The sequence below is a fragment of the Acipenser ruthenus genome, chromosome 59 (genome assembly GCF_902713425.1).
Source record: "Acipenser ruthenus chromosome 59, fAciRut3.2 maternal haplotype, whole genome shotgun sequence".
NCBI lineage: Eukaryota > Metazoa > Chordata > Actinopteri > Acipenseriformes > Acipenseridae > Acipenser > Acipenser ruthenus.
In genome coordinates this window covers 4,247,329-4,267,059 of record NC_081247.1, presented here as the reverse complement: position 1 = coordinate 4,267,059, position 19,731 = coordinate 4,247,329, and the positions used below count along the sequence as shown (strand labels likewise).

Sequence of the window (19,731 nt, the reverse complement as noted above, 5' to 3'; positions counted from 1 at the left end):
CACACTGAGACACACTGAGATACACTGAGACACACTGAGATACACTGAGATACACTGACATACACTGACATACACTGACATACACTGAGATACACTGACATACACTGAGATACACTGACATATACTGAGACACACTGACATACACTGAGATTCATTTTCAACCCATACCTTTGTTTTGACTCCTGCTTCCTGAACCAGACGTCACCACCCACATGCACCACTCAAGCCATCCGCGACACACACACACACACACACACACGCTGACACACACACACACACACACGCTGACACACACACACACACACACACACACACGCTGACACACACACACACACACACACACACACACACACACACACACACACACACACGCTGACACACACACACTGACACACACACACACACACACACACACACACACACACACACACGCTGACACACACACACACACACACACACACACACACACACACACACACACACACACTGACACACACACACACACACACACACACACACACACACGCTGACACACACACACACTGACACACACACACACACACACACACACACGCTGACACACACACACACACACACACACACGCTGACACACACACACACACACACACGCTGACACACACACACACTGACACACACACACACACACACGCTGACACACACACACACACACCCACACACACACACACACACACACACTCAGACACCTTTGCAATTTACAAAAATAACAACCTTTTAATTGTTTAACAAAACACAAAATACTCATGTGGGAAAGAAAGATTCAGACACAGAATATTGAGAAAATAACAGAAAATAACCGAGAAAACAGAGAAAATAACCGAGAAAATAACCGAGAACATAGATAAAATAACAGAAAATAACCGAGAACATAGATAAAATAACAGAAAATAACAGAGCAAATAACAGAAAATAGAGAAAATAGCCTAGAAAATTGATTTAAAAAAAAATAACCTGGAAAATAACAGAAATAACTAGAAAATAACCGAGAAAATAGATCAAATAACCGAGAAACAACTGAGAAAATAGCCTAGAAAATAACACAAGCTTGCTGAGGAGTTGATAAGGCCGTGTGCCATTGAAATTGTAAAGGAAATGTTTAGAGAGCAGAAGGCCAAGGAACTGGCAAAAATACCAATGTGAAATGACACTGTCAAACGACGGATCGTTTTTACATCAGAAGACTCTCAGTGCACTGATCGGCTGTGTGACAGCGGGTGCAGAGCACCATTCCCTGCTCATGCATACAGAGGTGAGATTACTAGCTCAAGGCAGAATGCTTACCCATATATTTAATATCAAGAAAGAGTTACATACTTTCTAAGCTGATAAGAAACCCGAACTTGCAAAAGTGCTGAAAGATGACGTGTGGCTGGCAAAACTGGGTTACCTCGCAGACATATTCAGTGAAATAAATAAGCGGAATAAAACTATGCAAGGTGGGAGCACTCATTTTATTGCCCAGCGTGAAAGAACTGACACATTCAAAAGGAAACCAACTCTAGAAAGTTTGTGTCTGGTGGGGCGGGGGGGGGGGCTGCTGGTATATTTGAGCTCTTACATTCTTTCATTCAAGAACGAAACTTTGACGTAATCAAACCTCAGCCGACAGCGCATCTGTCTGCTCTACTCCACAAATCTAATACGACAGAACAAGCCACTACACACCTGCGGGCTACAAACCCCAGAGGTGAGAATATTGAAGCTAAACTGCCACCCTCTGTCCCATCAAAGCTGATAGAAGAGTTCACTGACTTTTCATCAGACAGCTCCCTCAGTGAAATGCTTCTTCTGCAGCACTGAAAATGTTGGATTCAGTACAACCTACTTATGCGAAACCGGATTTTCAGCCGTGACATTGATGAAAACAAAGTACCGAGCCAGGATGAGCAATGACCATGACATGTGTGATGTGCTTGTGAAGATACCTCCACGTCTTGACAGAATTGTTGCTCAGCACCAGCAACAAGTTTCACATTGAGTAAGTAAAACAGAAATAATTATATATATATATATAGGATCCTTGAGGAGGTCCAGAAGCATTTAAACTAGAAAGGAAGGGGGGAGAAAACAAAAAAACAGAAGGGAGACTACATCAAAACAAAGGCAACAACTCAGGTAAGACAACTATTAAATGTATTTATCTTAATGCTAGAAGTCTCAGAAACAAAATGTTAGAACTTGAAGCTACTACACTAACAAGTAACTACGATGTGATAGGTGTTACAGAAACTTGGTTGTCTGAGAGTGATGGAGACGAATATAATATTAGTGGGTACACACTGTATAGGAAAGACAGGCAGGACAGAAGAGGCGGAGGGGTAGCGCTATACATAAGAAATAGTCTTGAAGCCCAGGTGTTAAATCAGGACAAAGAAAACAATGCAGAATCAATATGGGTCAGAATAATGGACACAAATTCAAAGGGCATAATAATAGGAGCATGCTATAGACCGCCTAATTCAGACGCTGAGCAAAATAATCTGTTATACAATGACATTCGAAATGCGTGTAGCAAAGGAGAAGCCATACTAATGGGGGATTTCAACTTCCCCCGTATAAAATGGGAAAACCCGGTGGGGAGCACGACGGACGAAATTGAAATGGTGGAAATGACAAATGACTGCTTCCTAACGCAATTTGTCAAGGCACCAACTAGAGGGGAGGCATGCCTTGATTTAGTCTTTTCAAATAACGAAGACAGAATAACTAAAACAGAGGTCAGAGAGCCATTGGCAAACTCAGACCACAACATGGTCTCATTTGAAGTATTTTTTAAAACCCCAAAAGTAATGACTAAAGCTAAGGTTTACAATTTTAGAAAAGCAAACTACGAAGGTATGAAACGGAGACTAATAGTAGATTGGAGTAAAATAGAGAAAACATCCACAGAAAAAGGATGGCTGTTTTTTAAAAATGTAGTACTAGAGGCACAAAACAATTACATCCCAAAAGTAGACAAATCTAAATCTAAAACATGAGAATCATTGGCAAACTCAGACCACAACATGGTCTCATTGGAATGAGACCATGTTGTGAAGGTACCTAATTTATCCACGGATTTCACACATCCCTGGACCTATGTCTCCCAAAGCACATGGATAAACACAGTTTCACTGTACACTGTAGAGAAACTTAATGCAAAGTGTTATCAATAAAGTTACACAATAAAAACTGAAGTTATCTTCTCACCCCGACTCTAGCTGATGGGATAACCTCCTCACACTGTACAACACAACGGGGACTGTCCACAGAAACACATGTTACAGCAAGAGCTTTCCTGTCAGAAGAGAAATGCTGTTGAAGAGAGCAGCCGGCACGTTTCACCCGCAGCTTGAGAGTCACCTTTTAAAATGTGATCTCTGGAGCCGCGTTGAATTACAAAGACATGTCTTTTAAAATCTGATCTTTGGAGCCACGTTGAATTACAAAGACATATCTTTTAAAATGTGATCTCTGGAGCCGCGTTGAATTACAAAGACATGTCTTTTAAAATCTGATCTCTGGAGCCGCGTTGAATTACAAAGACATATCTTTTAAAATATGTTCTCTGGAGCCGCGTTGAATTACAAAGACATATCTTTTAAAATGTGATCTCTGAGCCACGTTGAATTACAAAGACATATCTTTTAAAATCTGATCTCTGGAGCCGCGTTGAATTACAAAGACATGTCTTTTAAAATCTGATCTCTGGAGCCGCGTTGAATTACAAAGACATATCTTTTAAAACGTGATCTCTGGAGCCGCGTTGAATTACAAAGACATATCTCAGCTGCGTTCAGCTAGTCTTGCACCAGCCGAGTGAAGCTCCTTTCTGTAGGTGTCAAATGTCTGCACACACGTGTCTTCGAGGGAGCAATGGTGTCCATTTTGTTCTTAAAAAGTTGGACGTTCATCAGCCTTTTGTTTTGTCCACTTTCCCAGTTTTCAAAAGCATCCCTAAAAGTCCAGAATTTTCTTCTGAACATTAACTCTCTCCTCTCTCCTCTCCCCTCCCATCCTCTCTCAGCAGAACTCATCCCTCCTCTCCTCCTTACTCTCATCCATCCTCTCTTCCTCTATCTCTCTCTCTATCTCTCTCTCACACTCCTCACACTCCAGGTCCATGAACACAGGGGGCGGGTCTATGCGAGGCCCCACCCACTCTATGACGCGTTGTTGGGGGGCGTGGCCCGCTCTGTCGTCGTCATGGTCGTCGTGGTCCCCGCTGTCACCGAGCTCCAGGAGAGTGCTGATTGAAAAGAGCCGGTCGTGCCCCGCCCCCAGCATGACATCATCATAGGAGGGGGCATGGCTTCCCCTCCCCTCGTCCAATCGCAGCCTCTGCCTGCATCGCAGTTCCAGCCGGGTTTTGGTGTAGGAGTTGAGAGTGAGGCAGGCAGCGGCCATACAGCAACTGAACGAGAGCCAGGCCAGACTGGAGAGAGAGGGCAGAGGAGAGAGGAGTGAGGAGTGAGGAGTGAGGAGAGAAGACAGAGAGGAGAGAGGGGAGAGAGGAGAGATTATAACAGCAATGAGACACTACAAGGGTTATAGAAACCCTTATAACAGCAATGAGACACTGTGAGGGTTATAGAAACTCTTATAACAGCAATGAGACACTATGAGGGTTATAGAAACTCTTATAACAGCAATGAGACACTGTGAGGGTTATAGAAACTCTTATAACAGCAATGAGACACTATGAGGGTTATAGAAACTCTTATAACAGCAATGAGACACTGTGAGGGTTATAGAAACTCTTATAACAGCAATGAGACACTGTGAGGGTTATAGAAACTCTTATAACAGCAATGAGACACTATGAGGGTTATAGAAACTCTTATAACAGCAATGAGACACTGTGAGGGTTATAGAAACTCTTATAACAGCAATGAGACACTGTGAGGGTTATAGAAACTCTTATAACAGCAATGAGACACTGTGAGGGTTATAGAAACTCTTATAACAGCAATGAGACACTACGAGGGTTATAGAGACTCTTATAACAGCAATGAGACACTATGAGGGTTATAGAAACTCTTATAACAGCAGTGAGACACTATGAGGGTTATAGAAACTCTTATAACAGCAATGAGACACTATGAGGGTTATAGAAACTCTTATAACAGCAATGAGACACTATGAGGGTTATAGAAACTCTTATAACAGCAATGAGACACTATGAGGGTTAGAAACTCTTATAACAGCAATGAGACACTATGAGCGTTATAGAAACTCTTATAACAGCAATGAGACACTATGAGCGTTATATCAACTCTTATAACAGCAATGAGACACTATGAGGGTTATAGAAACTCTTATAACAGCAATGAGACACTATGAGGGTTATAGAAACTCTTATAACAGCAATGAGACACTATGAGGGTTAGAAACTCTTATAACAGCAATGAGACACTATGAGGGTTATAGAAACTCTTATAACAGCAATGAGACACTATGAGGGTTAGAAACTCTTATAACAGCAATGAGACACTGTGGCGGAGTGTCCCGCCCCTATTTATTATTATTTGTATTTTTGTTTGCGGCGCGGGTAAAAGCGCCGCGTCTTTTATTGTTATATTTAAAAACCTCGTGAGGATGCATGGCTGATCAGCTACTGATTATTTAACTAGCTGACAGTCATGCATCCTTACCAAACGCGTGCAGACTCTGGCCGGGGGATAATAAGATAATTACCAACTAGTTAAATCCCTCGGCCAGAGTATATAAACCAGCAGCACTATGCACTCGGGGTGTGGAGTGTTCGAGAGTGGAGAACGGGAGAGAGAGAGAGGAAGAAAACAATTGCTAAAACGTGCTGGAGTATCCAGCACGAAACTTACTTGTTTGTTTATTCGTTCGGCCCTCGTGCCCTTTTGTTTGGTGTTTTGTTAAATCTTTTGTTTTTGTTTTGTTTATTAAATACGCTGAGTGCACCAGCACTCAGCTTCAACCGCCCATCCACTGTTTTGGTTTGAGTTACTTCCTGGTCCGTGACGTCATCCACATCACCACTGCGAGCCAGACTGCCACAGACACTATGAGGGTTATAGAAACTCTTATAACAGCAATGAGACACTATGAGCGTTATATCAACTCTTATAACATCAATGAGACACTATGAGCATTATAGAAACTCTTATAACAGCAATGAGACACTATGAGCGTTATATAAACTCTTATAACAGCAATGAGACACTATGAGCATTATAGAAACTCTTATAACAGCAATGAGACACTATGAGCGTTATATAAACTCTTATAACAGCAATGAGACACTATGAGCATTATAGAAACTCTTATAACAGCAATGAGACACTATGAGGGTTATAGAAACTCTTATAACAGCAGTGAGACACTATGAGGGTTATAGAAACTCTTATAACAGCAGTGAGACACTATGAGGGTTATAGAAACTCTTATAACAGCAATGAGACACTATGAGGGTTATAGAAACTCTTATAACAGCAATGAGACACTATGAGCGTTATAGAAACTCTTATAACAGCAATGAGACACTATGAGGGTTATATAAACTCTTATAACAGTAATGAGACACTATGAGGGTTATGGAAACTCTTATAACAGCAATGAGACACTATGAGGGTTATAGAAACTCTTATAACAGCAATGAGACACTATGAGCATTATAGAAACTCTTATAACAGCAATGAGACACTATGAGGGTTATATAAACTCTTATAACAGCAATGAGACACTATGAGGGTTATAGAAACTCTTATAACAGCAATGAGACACTATGAGGGTTAGAAACTCTTATAACAGCAATGAGACACTATGAGGGTTATAGAAACTCTTATAACAGCAATGAGACACTATGAGGGTTATAGAAACTCTTATAACAGTAATGAGACACTATGAGGGCTATAGAAACTCTTATAACAGTAATGAGACACTATGAGCGTTATAGAAACTCTTATAACAGCAATGAGACACTATGAGGGTTATATAAACTTTTATAACAGTAGTGAGACACTATGAGGGTTATATAAACTCTTATAACAGCAATGAGACACTATGAGCGTTATAGAAACTCTTATAACAGCAATGAGACACTATGAGGGTTGTAGGATCAGGGTTATAACAGCAGTGAGATGCTCTGCTTACGTGAAGGACCAGCCGTAGTCCCAGCTCTGTGGGCGCCAATCTTTGGGTCCGAGACTCACGGTCATCTGAAACACTGTCATGTACATCATGTGAGCCACCATCCCCAGCAGCCCTGGGGAGGGGGGGGAGAGAGGAGAGAGGTGGTTGGTCGTCTTGTGCAGTGGTGTGTTGTGTAGATGTTGTGAGGTTGTTGTGTGGTGTGGTGTGGTGTACAGTATTGCATTGTATTGTATTATTATATTGTACAGTATTGTGTGGTGTTGTATTATTGTGTACCGTACCACAACATCACTGCAAACCCAAGACCGCGCAAACATCACCGCGAGGGATTGTGGCAAAGTGGTTGATTGTGAACAGGTGCAGAGGTGATGCAGTGGAGGAATAACACAGACATTGTAATCCGCTATGGAAAAGGGGTATTTTATTTTTACACTCCAAAACAATGATCCCCAGCAATACACAGCAATGTGTAATGCACAGGGTTAGATAATAACGGGTTGCAGTCCCAGACAATAACCACAGGTATCCCTCCCACTATATACAAACACGGTCAGCAGTCCTGGGTGCGTGCTGCAGTGCTCGTGGTGGGTGATACAGTTTAAAGAGTGACAAATAGTGCAGTGCTGTTCCGGGTTTTAAATTATAAAAACATGATTATTGTGCTATATAACGTATTTTTAAAATGCATGTGAATGTTTGATCCCATTTCTATGGATTACCTGTAAAATAATAGGATTTTCAATAAAATATAAACTAGTAGCTATGGTGACATCACCAGTAAATTATGCAAATGAGTACCATCGAAGATTCGAACCTTCCTTCGGTAATGTGTTGCAAACCTTCGAAGGTCAAAATGTACCCTTCGTTGCAGCCCTAATTATATTCCACAGTGCTTTATCTCTGCTCACCTGACAGCACAGTGAAGATGGCAGCAAAGGCATTGATCTTGAGTCTCCTCATCCGATTCCCGGAGCAGAGAACCTCCAAACTCATGAGGAAGAAACCAACTGACAGGAGAGAGATATACAGGAACTCAGAGATTACAGACAGCCACAGGACCCCTAGAGAGAGGAGAGAGGAATTCAGAGATTACAGAGAGCCACGGGACCCTTACAGAGAGAAGAGAGGAACTCAGAGATTACAAAGAGCCACGGGACCCCTAGAGAGAGAATAGAGGAACTCAGAGATTACAAAGAGCCACGGGACCCCTAGAGAGAGAATAGAGGAACTCAGAGATTACAAAGAGCCACGGGACCCCTAGAGAGATGAGAGATGAGAGAGGAACTCAGAGATTACAAAGAGCCACGGGACCCCTAGAGAGAGGAAAGAGGAGAGAGGAATTCAGAGATTACAGAGAGCCACGGGACCCTTACAGAGAGAAGAGAGGAACTCAGAGGTTACAAAGAGCCATGGGACCCCTAGAGAGAGAAGAGAGGAACTCAGAGATTACAGAGAGCCACGGGACCCCTAGAGAGAGAAGAGAGGAACTCAGAGATTACAAAGAGCCACGGGACCCTTACAGAGAAAAGAGAGGAACTCAGAGGTTACAAAGAGCCATGGGACCCTGTGGCAATGTGCCCTGTCCCTGTGTGCATTTGTGTGTTGCGTGCGTGTGTTAATGTTGGTGTATAGTCATTGGTACACGGGATATATACGGGTCTGTGTTTCACGTGTATTTAAAAAGTGTATATTTGTATTTAGGCACGGGATTGCACATCACGCACGTGCATTTAAAATATAATATGTGAACACGGGGTTTCACGTAATGAATTCACGTGCTGGGATTCAAGTGAATAATTAATTAGTAATTGAATCCCAGCACAAACAGTATAAATAGATGCACGTTTAGTCACTCGTGGTGAGGTGTTCAGTGAGTGGAGAACGGGATTGGAGACGGAGGTAATAATAATAATAAGAAGAATAGTTAAGTGTTTTCACTCACCGTGTTTGTTCGTCTGTCTGTCCTGCACCGTCTGTTTAGTGTTTAGTCGTTTTGTATGTCTATTTATTTTGGCTATAGTGCCGTGTCCAGTGTTTTTGTCTGTTCCAACCTTTTATTTTCTGTTCTGTTTATTAAATGCTGAACGCGATCACGCGTTCAGCCTCACCAAAACCCCATCTCTCTGTCGTTTGTGTTCCTGTTTCTGGTCTGACGCCACCCACTCCGGCCGTCTTTGTGACACGTGGTGTCCTGCGTGGGATCGACAGCGCCTCCAGGACTCAGGCCAGAGCAGGAACCGCAGTTTTGGATTTAAAAAAAAATAAAAATAATAAAAAAAAAAAATGGCAGAAGACGCCATCAAAGTGCGGGACTGGATGCTGGAAAATGCTGGGCTGGAGGCCCAGTCTATCCCAGTAGTCGTCCAGTTCCTGGAGTTTATGGACAGAGAGCGATGGGAGGCTTATGCAAGGGAACAGACCGTAAGCACCTGGGAGGAAGGTGTGGGTTTGGTCCTCAGCTACCTGGAGGCAATTATAAGTGGAACAGCAGCCCAGGTAGCAGTCCCACCAGCAGAGGAAGAATGCCTGCTGTCCCCGTCTCCACCAGCAGAGGAAGAATGCCTGCTGGTTTTGCCTCCACAGCCCAAGCGGGAGACAGATAAAGAGGTGAAGGACAGGGAGGAGGAGTGCCGCCTAAGGGCCAGGCATCCACGGCGATGTAACAAGCCATCGTCGGGGTGCCTCCTCTGCGACCAGGATCACCTGTTCGCCCACTGTCACTTCCGCAGTTATGGGGAGGAGCCTGAGCGTCCACAGCCCAAGCGGGAGGAGCCTGAGCGTCCACAGCCCAAGCGGGAGGAGCCTGAGCGTCCACAGCCCAAGCGGGAGGAGCCTGAGCGTCCACAGCCCAAGCGGGAGGAGCCTGAGCGTCCACAGCCCAAGCGGGAGGAGCCTGAGCGTCCACAGCCCAAGCGGGAGGAGCCTGAGCGTCCACAGCCCAAATGGGAGGAGCCTGAGCGTCCACAGCCCAAATGGGAGGAGCCTGAGCGTCCACAGCCCAAATGGGAGGAGCCTGAGCATCCACAGCCCAAGCGGGAGGAGCCCGAACGTCCTACGCCTGAGTGGGAGGAGCCCGAACGTCCTACGCCTGAGTGGGAGGAGCCCGAACGTCCTACGCCTGAGTGGGGGGAGCCCGAACGTCCACAGCCCAAAAGGGAGGAGTCGGTGCGTCCACAGCCCAAAAGGGAGGAGTCGGTGCGTCCACAGCCCAAAAGGGAGGAGTCGGTGCGTCCACAGCCCAAAAAGAGGGAAGTCGGGGCTTCCACAGCCGTAGGACCCAAGCTGCCAGCAGAGGGAGAATGCCTGCTGGTCCCACCTCCACCAGCAGAGGGTGAACACCTGCTGGTGCCGTCCCAAGAGCCAGAAGGGGAGGAGTTACAGGCTCAGCCCCCTGAACATTTTTTGGGGGGAGAAGGGCAGGATGCTGGTGTCCCCCAGCAGCCTCTAGCTATGCTGCTGAAGGCAGCACGGCGCGCACATGCCCAGCCGCCACAGCAGAGGGAGCCAGCACCGCCACAGCCTCCCTCTGAGTGGCCAGCATCAGCCCCATCGCCTCTACCTCCGCCACCTCCACCGCAGTGGGAGGACTGCTTGCCCCTCCCACCTCCACCAGCAGAGGGTGAATACCTGCTGGTTCCACCTCCACCGCAGTGGGAGGACTGCTTGCCCCTCCCACCTCCACCAGCAGAGGGTGAATACCTGCTGGTCCCACCTCCACCAGCAGAGGGTGAATGCCTGCTGGTTCCACCTCCACCAGCAGAGGGTGAATGCCTGCTGGTTCCACCACCGCCAGGAGCAGAGGAGCTGGAGCTGCCTCTGCCTCCACCACCGCCAGGAGCAGAGGAGCTGGAGCTGCCTCTGCCTCCGCCACCGCCCGGAGCAGAGGAGCAGGAGCTGCCTCTGCTGCCCGTACCTCCGCAGGGAGTACGGTGGCCGGAGCCCCAGAAAGGGGAGCTGCCGGCCACGAAGGGGGAGGAGGTCTGGAGACCACCAACCCCAGCAGAAGTTTCGCTGCCGAAGATCGTGGGGGAGGTCAGGAGACCTGCTCCCACTGCAGCAGTTTCGCTGCCGGAGATCGTGGGGGAGGTCCGGAGACCTGCTCCCACTGCAGCAGTTTCGCTGCCGGAGATCGTGGGGGAGGTCAGGAGACCTGCTCCCACTGCAGCAGTTTCGCTGCCGGAGATCGTGGGGGAGGTCCGGAGACCTGCTCCCACTGCAGCTTCTTCGCTGCCGGCAGTACTGTGGTCGGAGCCCCACCAAAGGGAGCTACCGGCTACAAAGAAGGGGGATGAGGTCTGGAGACCACTTTCCCCAGCAGCAGTTTCGCTGCAGGAGTTCTTGTGGCCGGAGCCCCACAGGAGGGTACGAAGAAGGGGGAGGTCGGGGGACCACCTGCCCCCGCAGCTTTTTCGCTGCAAGCATGGACCAGCAGGCTGTCAGCCGTGCCACTACCGGCAGGGGTGCTGACAGCATTGCCAGCCAAGGGCCCACTGAAGCCTCCCTTCCCAGCCCGAGACTTTGTCCTGGACTGCTGGGTTTTTAAGGGGGGAGGTGGCCGTTGAGGCCATGTGTGCTGCGCACAAGGGGGGGTATATGTGGCAATGTGCCCCGTCCCTGTGTGCATTTGTGTGTTGCGTGCGTGTGTTAATGTTGGTGTATAGTCATTGGTACACGGGATATATACGGGTCTGTGTTTCACGTGTATTTAAAAAGTGTATATTTGTATTTAGGCACGGGATTGCACATCACGCACGTGCATTTAAAATATAATATGTGAACACGGGGTTTCACGTAATGAATTCACGTGCTGGGATTCAAGTGAATAATTAATTAGTAATTGAATCCCAGCACAAACAGTATAAATAGATGCACGTTTAGTCACTCGTGGTGAGGTGTTCAGTGAGTGGAGAACGGGATTGGAGACGGAGGTAATAATAATAAGAAGAAGAATAGTTAAGTGTTTTCACTCACCGTGTTTGTTCGTCTGTCTGTCCTGCACCGTCTGTTTAGTGTTTAGTCGTTTTGTATGTCTATTTATTTTGGCTATAGTGCCGTGTCCAGTGTTTTTGTCTGTTCCAACCTTTTATTTTCTGTTCTGTTTATTAAATGCTGAACGCGATCACGCGTTCAGCCTCACCAAAACCCCATCTCTCTGTCGTTTGTGTTCCTGTTTCTGGTCTGACGCCACCCACTCCGGCCGTCTTTGTGACAGACCCCTAGAGAGAGAAGAGAGGAACTCAGAGATTACAGAGAGCCACGGGACCCTTACAGAGAGAAGAGAGGAACTCTGAGATTACAGAGAGCCACGGGACCCCTAGAGAGAGAATAGAGGAACTCAGAGATTACAAAGAGCCACGGGACCCCTAGAGAGAGAAGAGAGGAACTCAGAGATTACAGAGAGCCACGGGACCCTTACAGAGAGAAGAGAGGAACTCTGAGATTACAGAGAGCCACGGGACCCCTAGAGAGAGAAGAGAGGAACTCAGAGATTACAGAGAGCCACGGGATCCTTACAGAGAGAAGAGAGGAACTCAAAGATTACAAAGAGCCACGGGACCCCTAGAGAGAGGAAAGAGGAGAGAGGAACTCAGAGATTACAGACACAGAACCCCTAGAGAGAGGAGAGAGGAATTCAGAGATTACAGAGAGACACAGGACCCCTAGAGAGAAAGAGGAGAGAGGAACTCAGAGATTACAGAGAGACACAGGACCCCTAGAGAGAAAGAGGAGAGAGGAATTCAGAGATTACAGACACAGAACCCCTAGAGAGAGGAGAGAGGAACTCATAGATTACAGAGAGACACAGGATCCCTAGAGAGAGAGAGGAGAGAGGAGGGCAGGGAGATGGTTTAAATGTATCTTACCCTGCTCTGAGGCCGGAGTGAGATCAATGAAACTGCGACACTTCTCACCTGAAACACAAACAAACACCAGAGAGGATATTCAGCACAGAGACACACTGAGACACACACACTGAGATTCAACACACACGCACACTCACACTGACACACGCACACACTGACATACTTACACACACATACACTGACACACACACACACTGAGACTCTCCCCTCTCTCTCACCATCGTGATGTCTCTCACAGGAATACCAAAAGCCTGTGTGGAAGTATCGGAAGGTGTATTTGTCCTCTCCTGTCTCCCAGATGTACTGCACTGCGTTGTTGAGCTGCTGCACCTCTTTCAGTCGGAGCTGCTCCTGCCGGCGCTGGGACTCTGTGCGGTTCAAATCCTTCTCTCTGTCCACCTCCCTCTCCTTCTTCACCCCCCTCTCCCCCTCTCTGGCGCCGTCGCTGCCTGTGGGTGTCAGGGATGCTGTTGAGGATTAGATACAGCAATCACTGTTTATATCAAGCACAGCTACAACAATCACTGCTTATAGGGATCAGATACAGCTATCACTGCTTGTAACAATCACTGTTTATAACAATCACTAATTATAGCAATTGCCTTTTTACAGGTATAGCTGCTTAAAACAATCAATGCTTATAACAATCACTGTTTACAACAATCACTGTTTATTACAACCACTGCTTAAAAAAATCACTGTTTACAACAATCACTGTTTATTACAACCACTGCTTATAACAATCACTGTTTATAACAATCACTAATTATAGCAATTGCCTTTTTACAAGTATAGCTGATTACAACAATCAGGGCTTACAACAATCACTGCTTAAAACAATCACTGCTTATATCAACCACTGCTTCAACAATCTCTTCTTACAATCCCTGCTTACAGGAGCTGCTGCTCTGCCCTGTGGTGGTCTGTGCGGTGGAGAGTTGGCTCTGAGTGGCTCCGCAATTCTTTGTCTTGATGGGAGAGAGGCAGGGCGGCTTCACCACCTTGTGCTGCCCCTCACACCAGTAACTGGAAGAAAAGGCCAGGATGGAGCAGGCCAGGGCGAGCGAGGTGAGCAAGAGAGAAAGCAGCGAGCGTGAGCCAGCCAGCATGGCACCGGTGGAGGGGGGGGGGGCTGTGTGTGTGTCTTTGTGTCTTTCTGTCTGTGTGTCTGTCTCTGTCTAAATATCTAGCTGTCTCTCTGTCTGTCTGGGTGGCTGTCTCTATCTCTTTCTCTGTTCCTTTGTTCCCTCCCACCTCCTCTCTCTCTCTCTCTCTCTCTCTCTCTCTCCGGGGTAAGTGAGGGAGGTAAGGAGAGAGAGAAAATGGTTTTCTCTATCCTCTGTTTTCCCCCTCCAACACTTTGCTCTCTCTCCCTCTCTCTCTGTCTCTCTATACCACTCTCTCAGTCTATCTCATACAAATTCAATTCAAACTGCCATCTTTATCACATAACAAATTACACAAGCAGCTCTCTTTTCCTCTTTTTCCCTTCTTTATTCTCTCTCTCTCCTCCACTCTGTGTGTCTCTCTCTCCCCCCTCTCTCTGTCTCGTTTCCTCTCAGTCTGGGAGTCAGTCTTCTGGTTAGAACCTGAAAACAAGTTAAAGGCAGCAATGTAAAGTGAGCGACACACGCAGTGCAAAGTTGCCTCTAGTTTGAATAACTGCGATGGACTGTGTTACAAGGGTGTCGTGAAACCACTGGAGTTTAATGAATGAATCCTGCTGAATAATGTTATGTCAACATATTGAATTACACATCGCTTTGTAGTTTTCGATATACTTCATGAAAAACTGAACAAAAATGTGATATTTTGAAATCTAACATGAAATACTAGTGGACTACTATTATGGCTTCCAGTAGACTTTTTTGTTGTGATATCATTTTGTAGCTTCTTTGATTACATGGTGTTAAATAAAATACCTAAATGATGTTCATATAGTTTTTTAATTATGTCTCAATCTTAAAATTGAGGTGATGCTAAACTGGCTGTAGGTGCTCTATGTGCATAACTTTTGATTATTGGGATCAATAAAGGAAACTTGTTCCATTCTTCAATCCTTGTTTGTCACTCCATCAAACAGAGAAACTCAAAATAAATAATTTTGTTTCCTTAGAGCCTTATGCCTGTACAGCTATGGCCAAAAGTTTTGCATCACCTAGAATTTTAGGATTGAGACATCATTTTTAATATATATATATATATATATATATATATATATATATATATATATACACAATTTAGATATTTTATTTAACATCATGTAATCAATCATGTTATCATGAGAGGGGGAGAAGAGAGAGGATAGAGGAGATGAGAGGAAAGGAGAGAAGCGATGAAGTGGACAGCAGTGTGGAGTAGTGGTTAGGGCTCTGGACTCTTGACCGGAGGGTTGTGGGTTCAATCCCAGGTGGGGGACACTGCTGCTGTACCCTTGAGCAAGGTACTTTACCTAGATTGCTCCAGTAAAAACCCAACTGTATAAATGGGGAATTGTATGTGAAAAATAATGTGATATCTTGTAACAATTGTAAGTTGCCCTGGATAAGGGCATCTGCTAAGAATTCAATAATAATGAGGAGAGGAGAGAACAGATTGCTCTGAGTTGTTGACTGAGAGCTGAGTTTTTAATCTCTGTCTATCTGAGCTCCTTAAAGAAATTCCTCTAAATTGCATGACACCATTTGACCCCCCTCCTCCCCCCTCCTTCCTTCCAGCAAGACTAGGTGTGGGGATTGTATTCATTGTATGTATTTCTTTTCTCACAGACTCCTCACTTACACTCCCTTGTATCTCTGAATAGATAACCGTCTCCTCTTCAAACAGACCTCTCCCCAGTAGAATCCTAACCATCACCCTCACCCTCACCCTCACCCTAACCCTAACCCTAGCCCTCACTCACTCACCCATCTACTTGTGAGACGTCTCGCTCCTTCAGATATTTACAAGAAGGGAAGTCATTGTTAAACTGAAAACTCTCTCTGTTCAGAATTAGCTGCAACATACAGTACTGTGCAAAAGTTTTAGGCAGGTGTGAAAAAATGCTGTAAAGTAAGAATGCTTTCAAAAACAGACATGTTAATAGATTATATTTATCAATTAACTAAATGCAAAGTGAGTGAACAGAAGAAAAATCTACATCAAATCCATATTTGGTGTGACCACCCTTTGCCTTCAAAACAGCATCAATTCTTCTAGGTACACTTGCACAAAGTCAGGGATTTTGTAGGCATATAGTCAGGTGTATGATTAAACAATTATACCAAACAGGTGCTAATGATCATCAATTCAATATGAAGGTTGAAACACAATCATTAACTGAAACAGAAACAGCTGTGTAGGAGGAATAAAACTGGGTGAGGAACAGCCAAACTCAGCTAACAAGGTGAGGTTGCTGAAGACAGTTTACTGTCAAAAGTCATACACCATGGCAAGACTGAGCACAGCAACAAGACACAAGGTAGTTATACTGCATCAGCAAGGTCTCTCCCAGGCAGAAATTTCAAGGCAGACAGGGGTTTCCAGATGTGCTGTCCAAGCTCTTTTGAAGAAGCACAAAGAAACGGGCAACGTTGAGGACCGTAGACGCAGTGGTCGGCCAAGGAAACTTACTGCAGCAGATGAGAGACACATCATGCTTACTTCCCTTCACAATCGGAAGATGTCCAGCAGTGCCATCAGCTCAGAATTGGCAGAAAACAGTGGGACCCTGGTACACCCATCTACTTTCCGGAGAAGTCTGGTCAGAAGTGGCCTTCATGGAAGACTTGCGGCCAAAAAGCCATACCTCCGACGTGGAAACAAGGCCAAGCGACTCAACTATGCACGAAAACACAGGAACTGGGGTGCAGAAAAATGGCAGCAGGTGCTCTGGACTGATGAGTCAAAATTTGAAATATTTGGCTGTAGCAGAAGGCAGTTTGTTCGCCGAAGGGCTGGAGAGCGGTACACGAATGAGTGTCTGCAGGCAACAGTGAAGCATGGTGGAGGTTCCTTGCAAGTTTGGGGCTGCATTTCTGCAAATGGAGTTGGGGATTTGGTCAGAATTAATGGTCTCCTCAATGCTGAGAAGTACAGGCAGATACTTATCCATCATGCAATACCATCAGGGAGGCATCTGATTGGCCCCAAATTTATTCTGCAGCATGACAACGACCCCAAACATACAGCGAAAGTCATTAAGACCTATCTTCAGCGTAAAGAAGAACAAGGACTCCTGGAAGTGATGGTATGGCCCCCAGAGAGAGCCCTGATCTCAACATCGAGTCTGTCTGGGATTACATGAAGAGAGAGAAGCAACTGAGGCTGCCTAAATCCACAGAAGAACTGTGGTTAGTTCTCCAAGATGTTTGGGCCAACCTACCTGCCGAGTTCCTTCAAAAACTGTGTGCAAGTGTACCTAGAAGACTTGATGCTGTTTTGAAGGCAAAGGGTGGTCACACCAAATATTGATTTGATGTAGATTTTTCTTCTGTTCACTCACTTTGCATTTTGTTAATTGATAAATATAAACTATTAACATGTCTATTTTTGAAAGCATTCTTACTTTACAGCATTTTTTCACACCTGCCTAAAACTTTTGCACAGTACTGTATATAGACAGACAGAAAGACAGACTGACCGACACACACACACACACAGAAACACACACACACGCACGCGCGCGCGCACGCACACACACACACACACACACACACACACACACACACACACACGCACACGCACACACATCAATGTTAAACTCACTGGTGCTGCTGCTGTGTGCTTGATTTAGGATCCAGTCGCTTTGACAAGAGATTACAGATGTTCAGCATTAAGCCTCTCTCTCTCTCCCTCAATCCTCCTTCCCATCTCCTCCCTCCTCCTCCCCCTCTCACACTGACCATCTCCTCCCTCCTCCTTCCCTCCATCCCCTCCTCCCTCCTCCCCTTCACACTGACCATCTCCTCTCTCCTCCTCCCCCTCTCACACTGGCCATCTCCTCCCTCCTCCCCCTCTCACACTGATGAAGTAATGTTAAAACTTTACAATGCATTAGTAAGACCTCACCTAGAATATTGTGTTCAGTTCTGGTCACCTCGTTACAAAAAGGATATTGCTGCTCTAGAAAGAGTGCAAAGAAGAGCGACCAGAATTATCCCGGGTTTAAAAGGCATGTCGTATGCAGACAGGCTAAAATAACTGAATCTGTTCAGTCTTGAACAAAGAAGACTACGCGGTGATCTGATTCAAACATTCAAAATCCTAAAATGTCTGTGTCGACATTGTCTATACCTTTTAGGATTTTGAATGAAAATTATTTATTGTTTGTTAATATATCTGATCCACTATTTCCCAGCCTAAGCTTGTAGACATTAGAAACAATGGAACCTCCCCTTCAAATTCTAGAGCTTGATCAACTTATTTCTCGATCAGCTTATTTCCTAGGATACCAGCATGCACCATAAACCAACTGCAGCTAGTTCAGAATGCCGCTGCCAGGATCCTTACTAGATGTAAAAAGCGTGATCTCATCACCCCCCGTCTTGCCCAGCTGCACTGGCTACCTGTAAAATTCAGGATCACTTTCAAAGCTCTCCTGCTCACCTGCAATGCCTTTCATCACACAGGTCCCGAGTACCTCCTCACCCTGCTGACCCGCTACATCCCAGCCCGCAAGCTGCGGTCCTCCGACTCTGGCCTGCTTGTTATCCCCAAGCAAAAGTGCACCACACTCGGAGAACGCTCGTTTAGCTTCATGGCTCCGACTCCCTGGAACTCTCTCCCAGCTTTGGTGTGTGATGCTCCCAGCGTTGCTCGCTTTAAATCAACCCTCAAGACCCACTTGTTCTCTCTTGCTTTCCATGCTCTTTAAGCCTGATACCAGCTGCTGTGTTGCTGCTACTATTTCATGTATTATGCATTATTTATTTATTATGTATTTCTTAGCAGACGCCCTTATCCAGGGCGACTTACAATTGTTACAAGATATCACATTATTTTTGATATACAATTACCCATTTATACAGTTGAGTTTTTACTGGACCAATCTAGGTAAAGTACCTTGCTCAAGGGTACAGCAGCAGTGTCCCCCACCTGGGATTGAACCCACGACCCTCCGGTCAAGAATCCAGAGCCCTAACCACTACTCCACACTGTTTTTTACACTACTCCATTGTTGATTGATGTTGTATTGCTGGTCTAAAATTAATATTATATTTGCATAGCTTATGTCTCGTCATGAGCAGGTACTGTAATCCCTTTCGAAATAAATACAATCCACAAAGCTTTCAAAAGTATTTCATACACACAGCAGTCATACAAAAAAAGTGATCATATTTTGCTCCATAATAACTGAATATATTTTATTTAAAGTGCGTAATACATACAGAATAAACAGAAATAATGGAAAATTAAGTTAATACACTGTAGCTCTACCATCTAATCAAAATTACACAGAAGCTGGGCTGCAAGGCTCTGCAATGTTCTCGTGTGTGTTTTACTGCCACCTAGTGTCCAGCGATAACAACTGCTGCACAGAGTAAGATCCTTTATGTTCAGAATTAAAAAATACTTAAAACAATGCTAGTATTTAAAATGTCTTGCTCATGTTTTCCAGTTTGTATTACCAGAATGTTGGCATGTGGCTCGTTAGGTGTGGAAGTTTGCCCACCCCTGGGCTCGCTAGATCATCTTTATATTAGTGATAGCGCCATCTAGTGCACAGCGAGCGTAATGTCAG

General features: G+C 45.3%; 1 protein-coding gene across 1 annotated transcript; it reads right to left on the bottom strand.

The window, feature by feature from the left end:
- Positions 1–874: 874 nt before the first annotated feature.
- LOC117409969 (germ cell-specific gene 1-like protein) lies at positions 875–14,119 on the bottom strand. Its single transcript, XM_059018360.1, has 6 exons — positions 13,906–14,119; positions 13,229–13,483; positions 13,011–13,058; positions 8,055–8,207; positions 7,147–7,258; positions 875–4,453 (listed from the first exon to the last, which is right to left on the bottom strand). Exons 1-6 carry the CDS (start codon positions 14,117–14,119, stop codon positions 4,042–4,044), a joined length of 1,194 nt encoding a protein of 397 aa, XP_058874343.1. The 3' UTR covers positions 875–4,041.
- Positions 14,120–19,731: the final 5,612 nt, after the last annotated feature.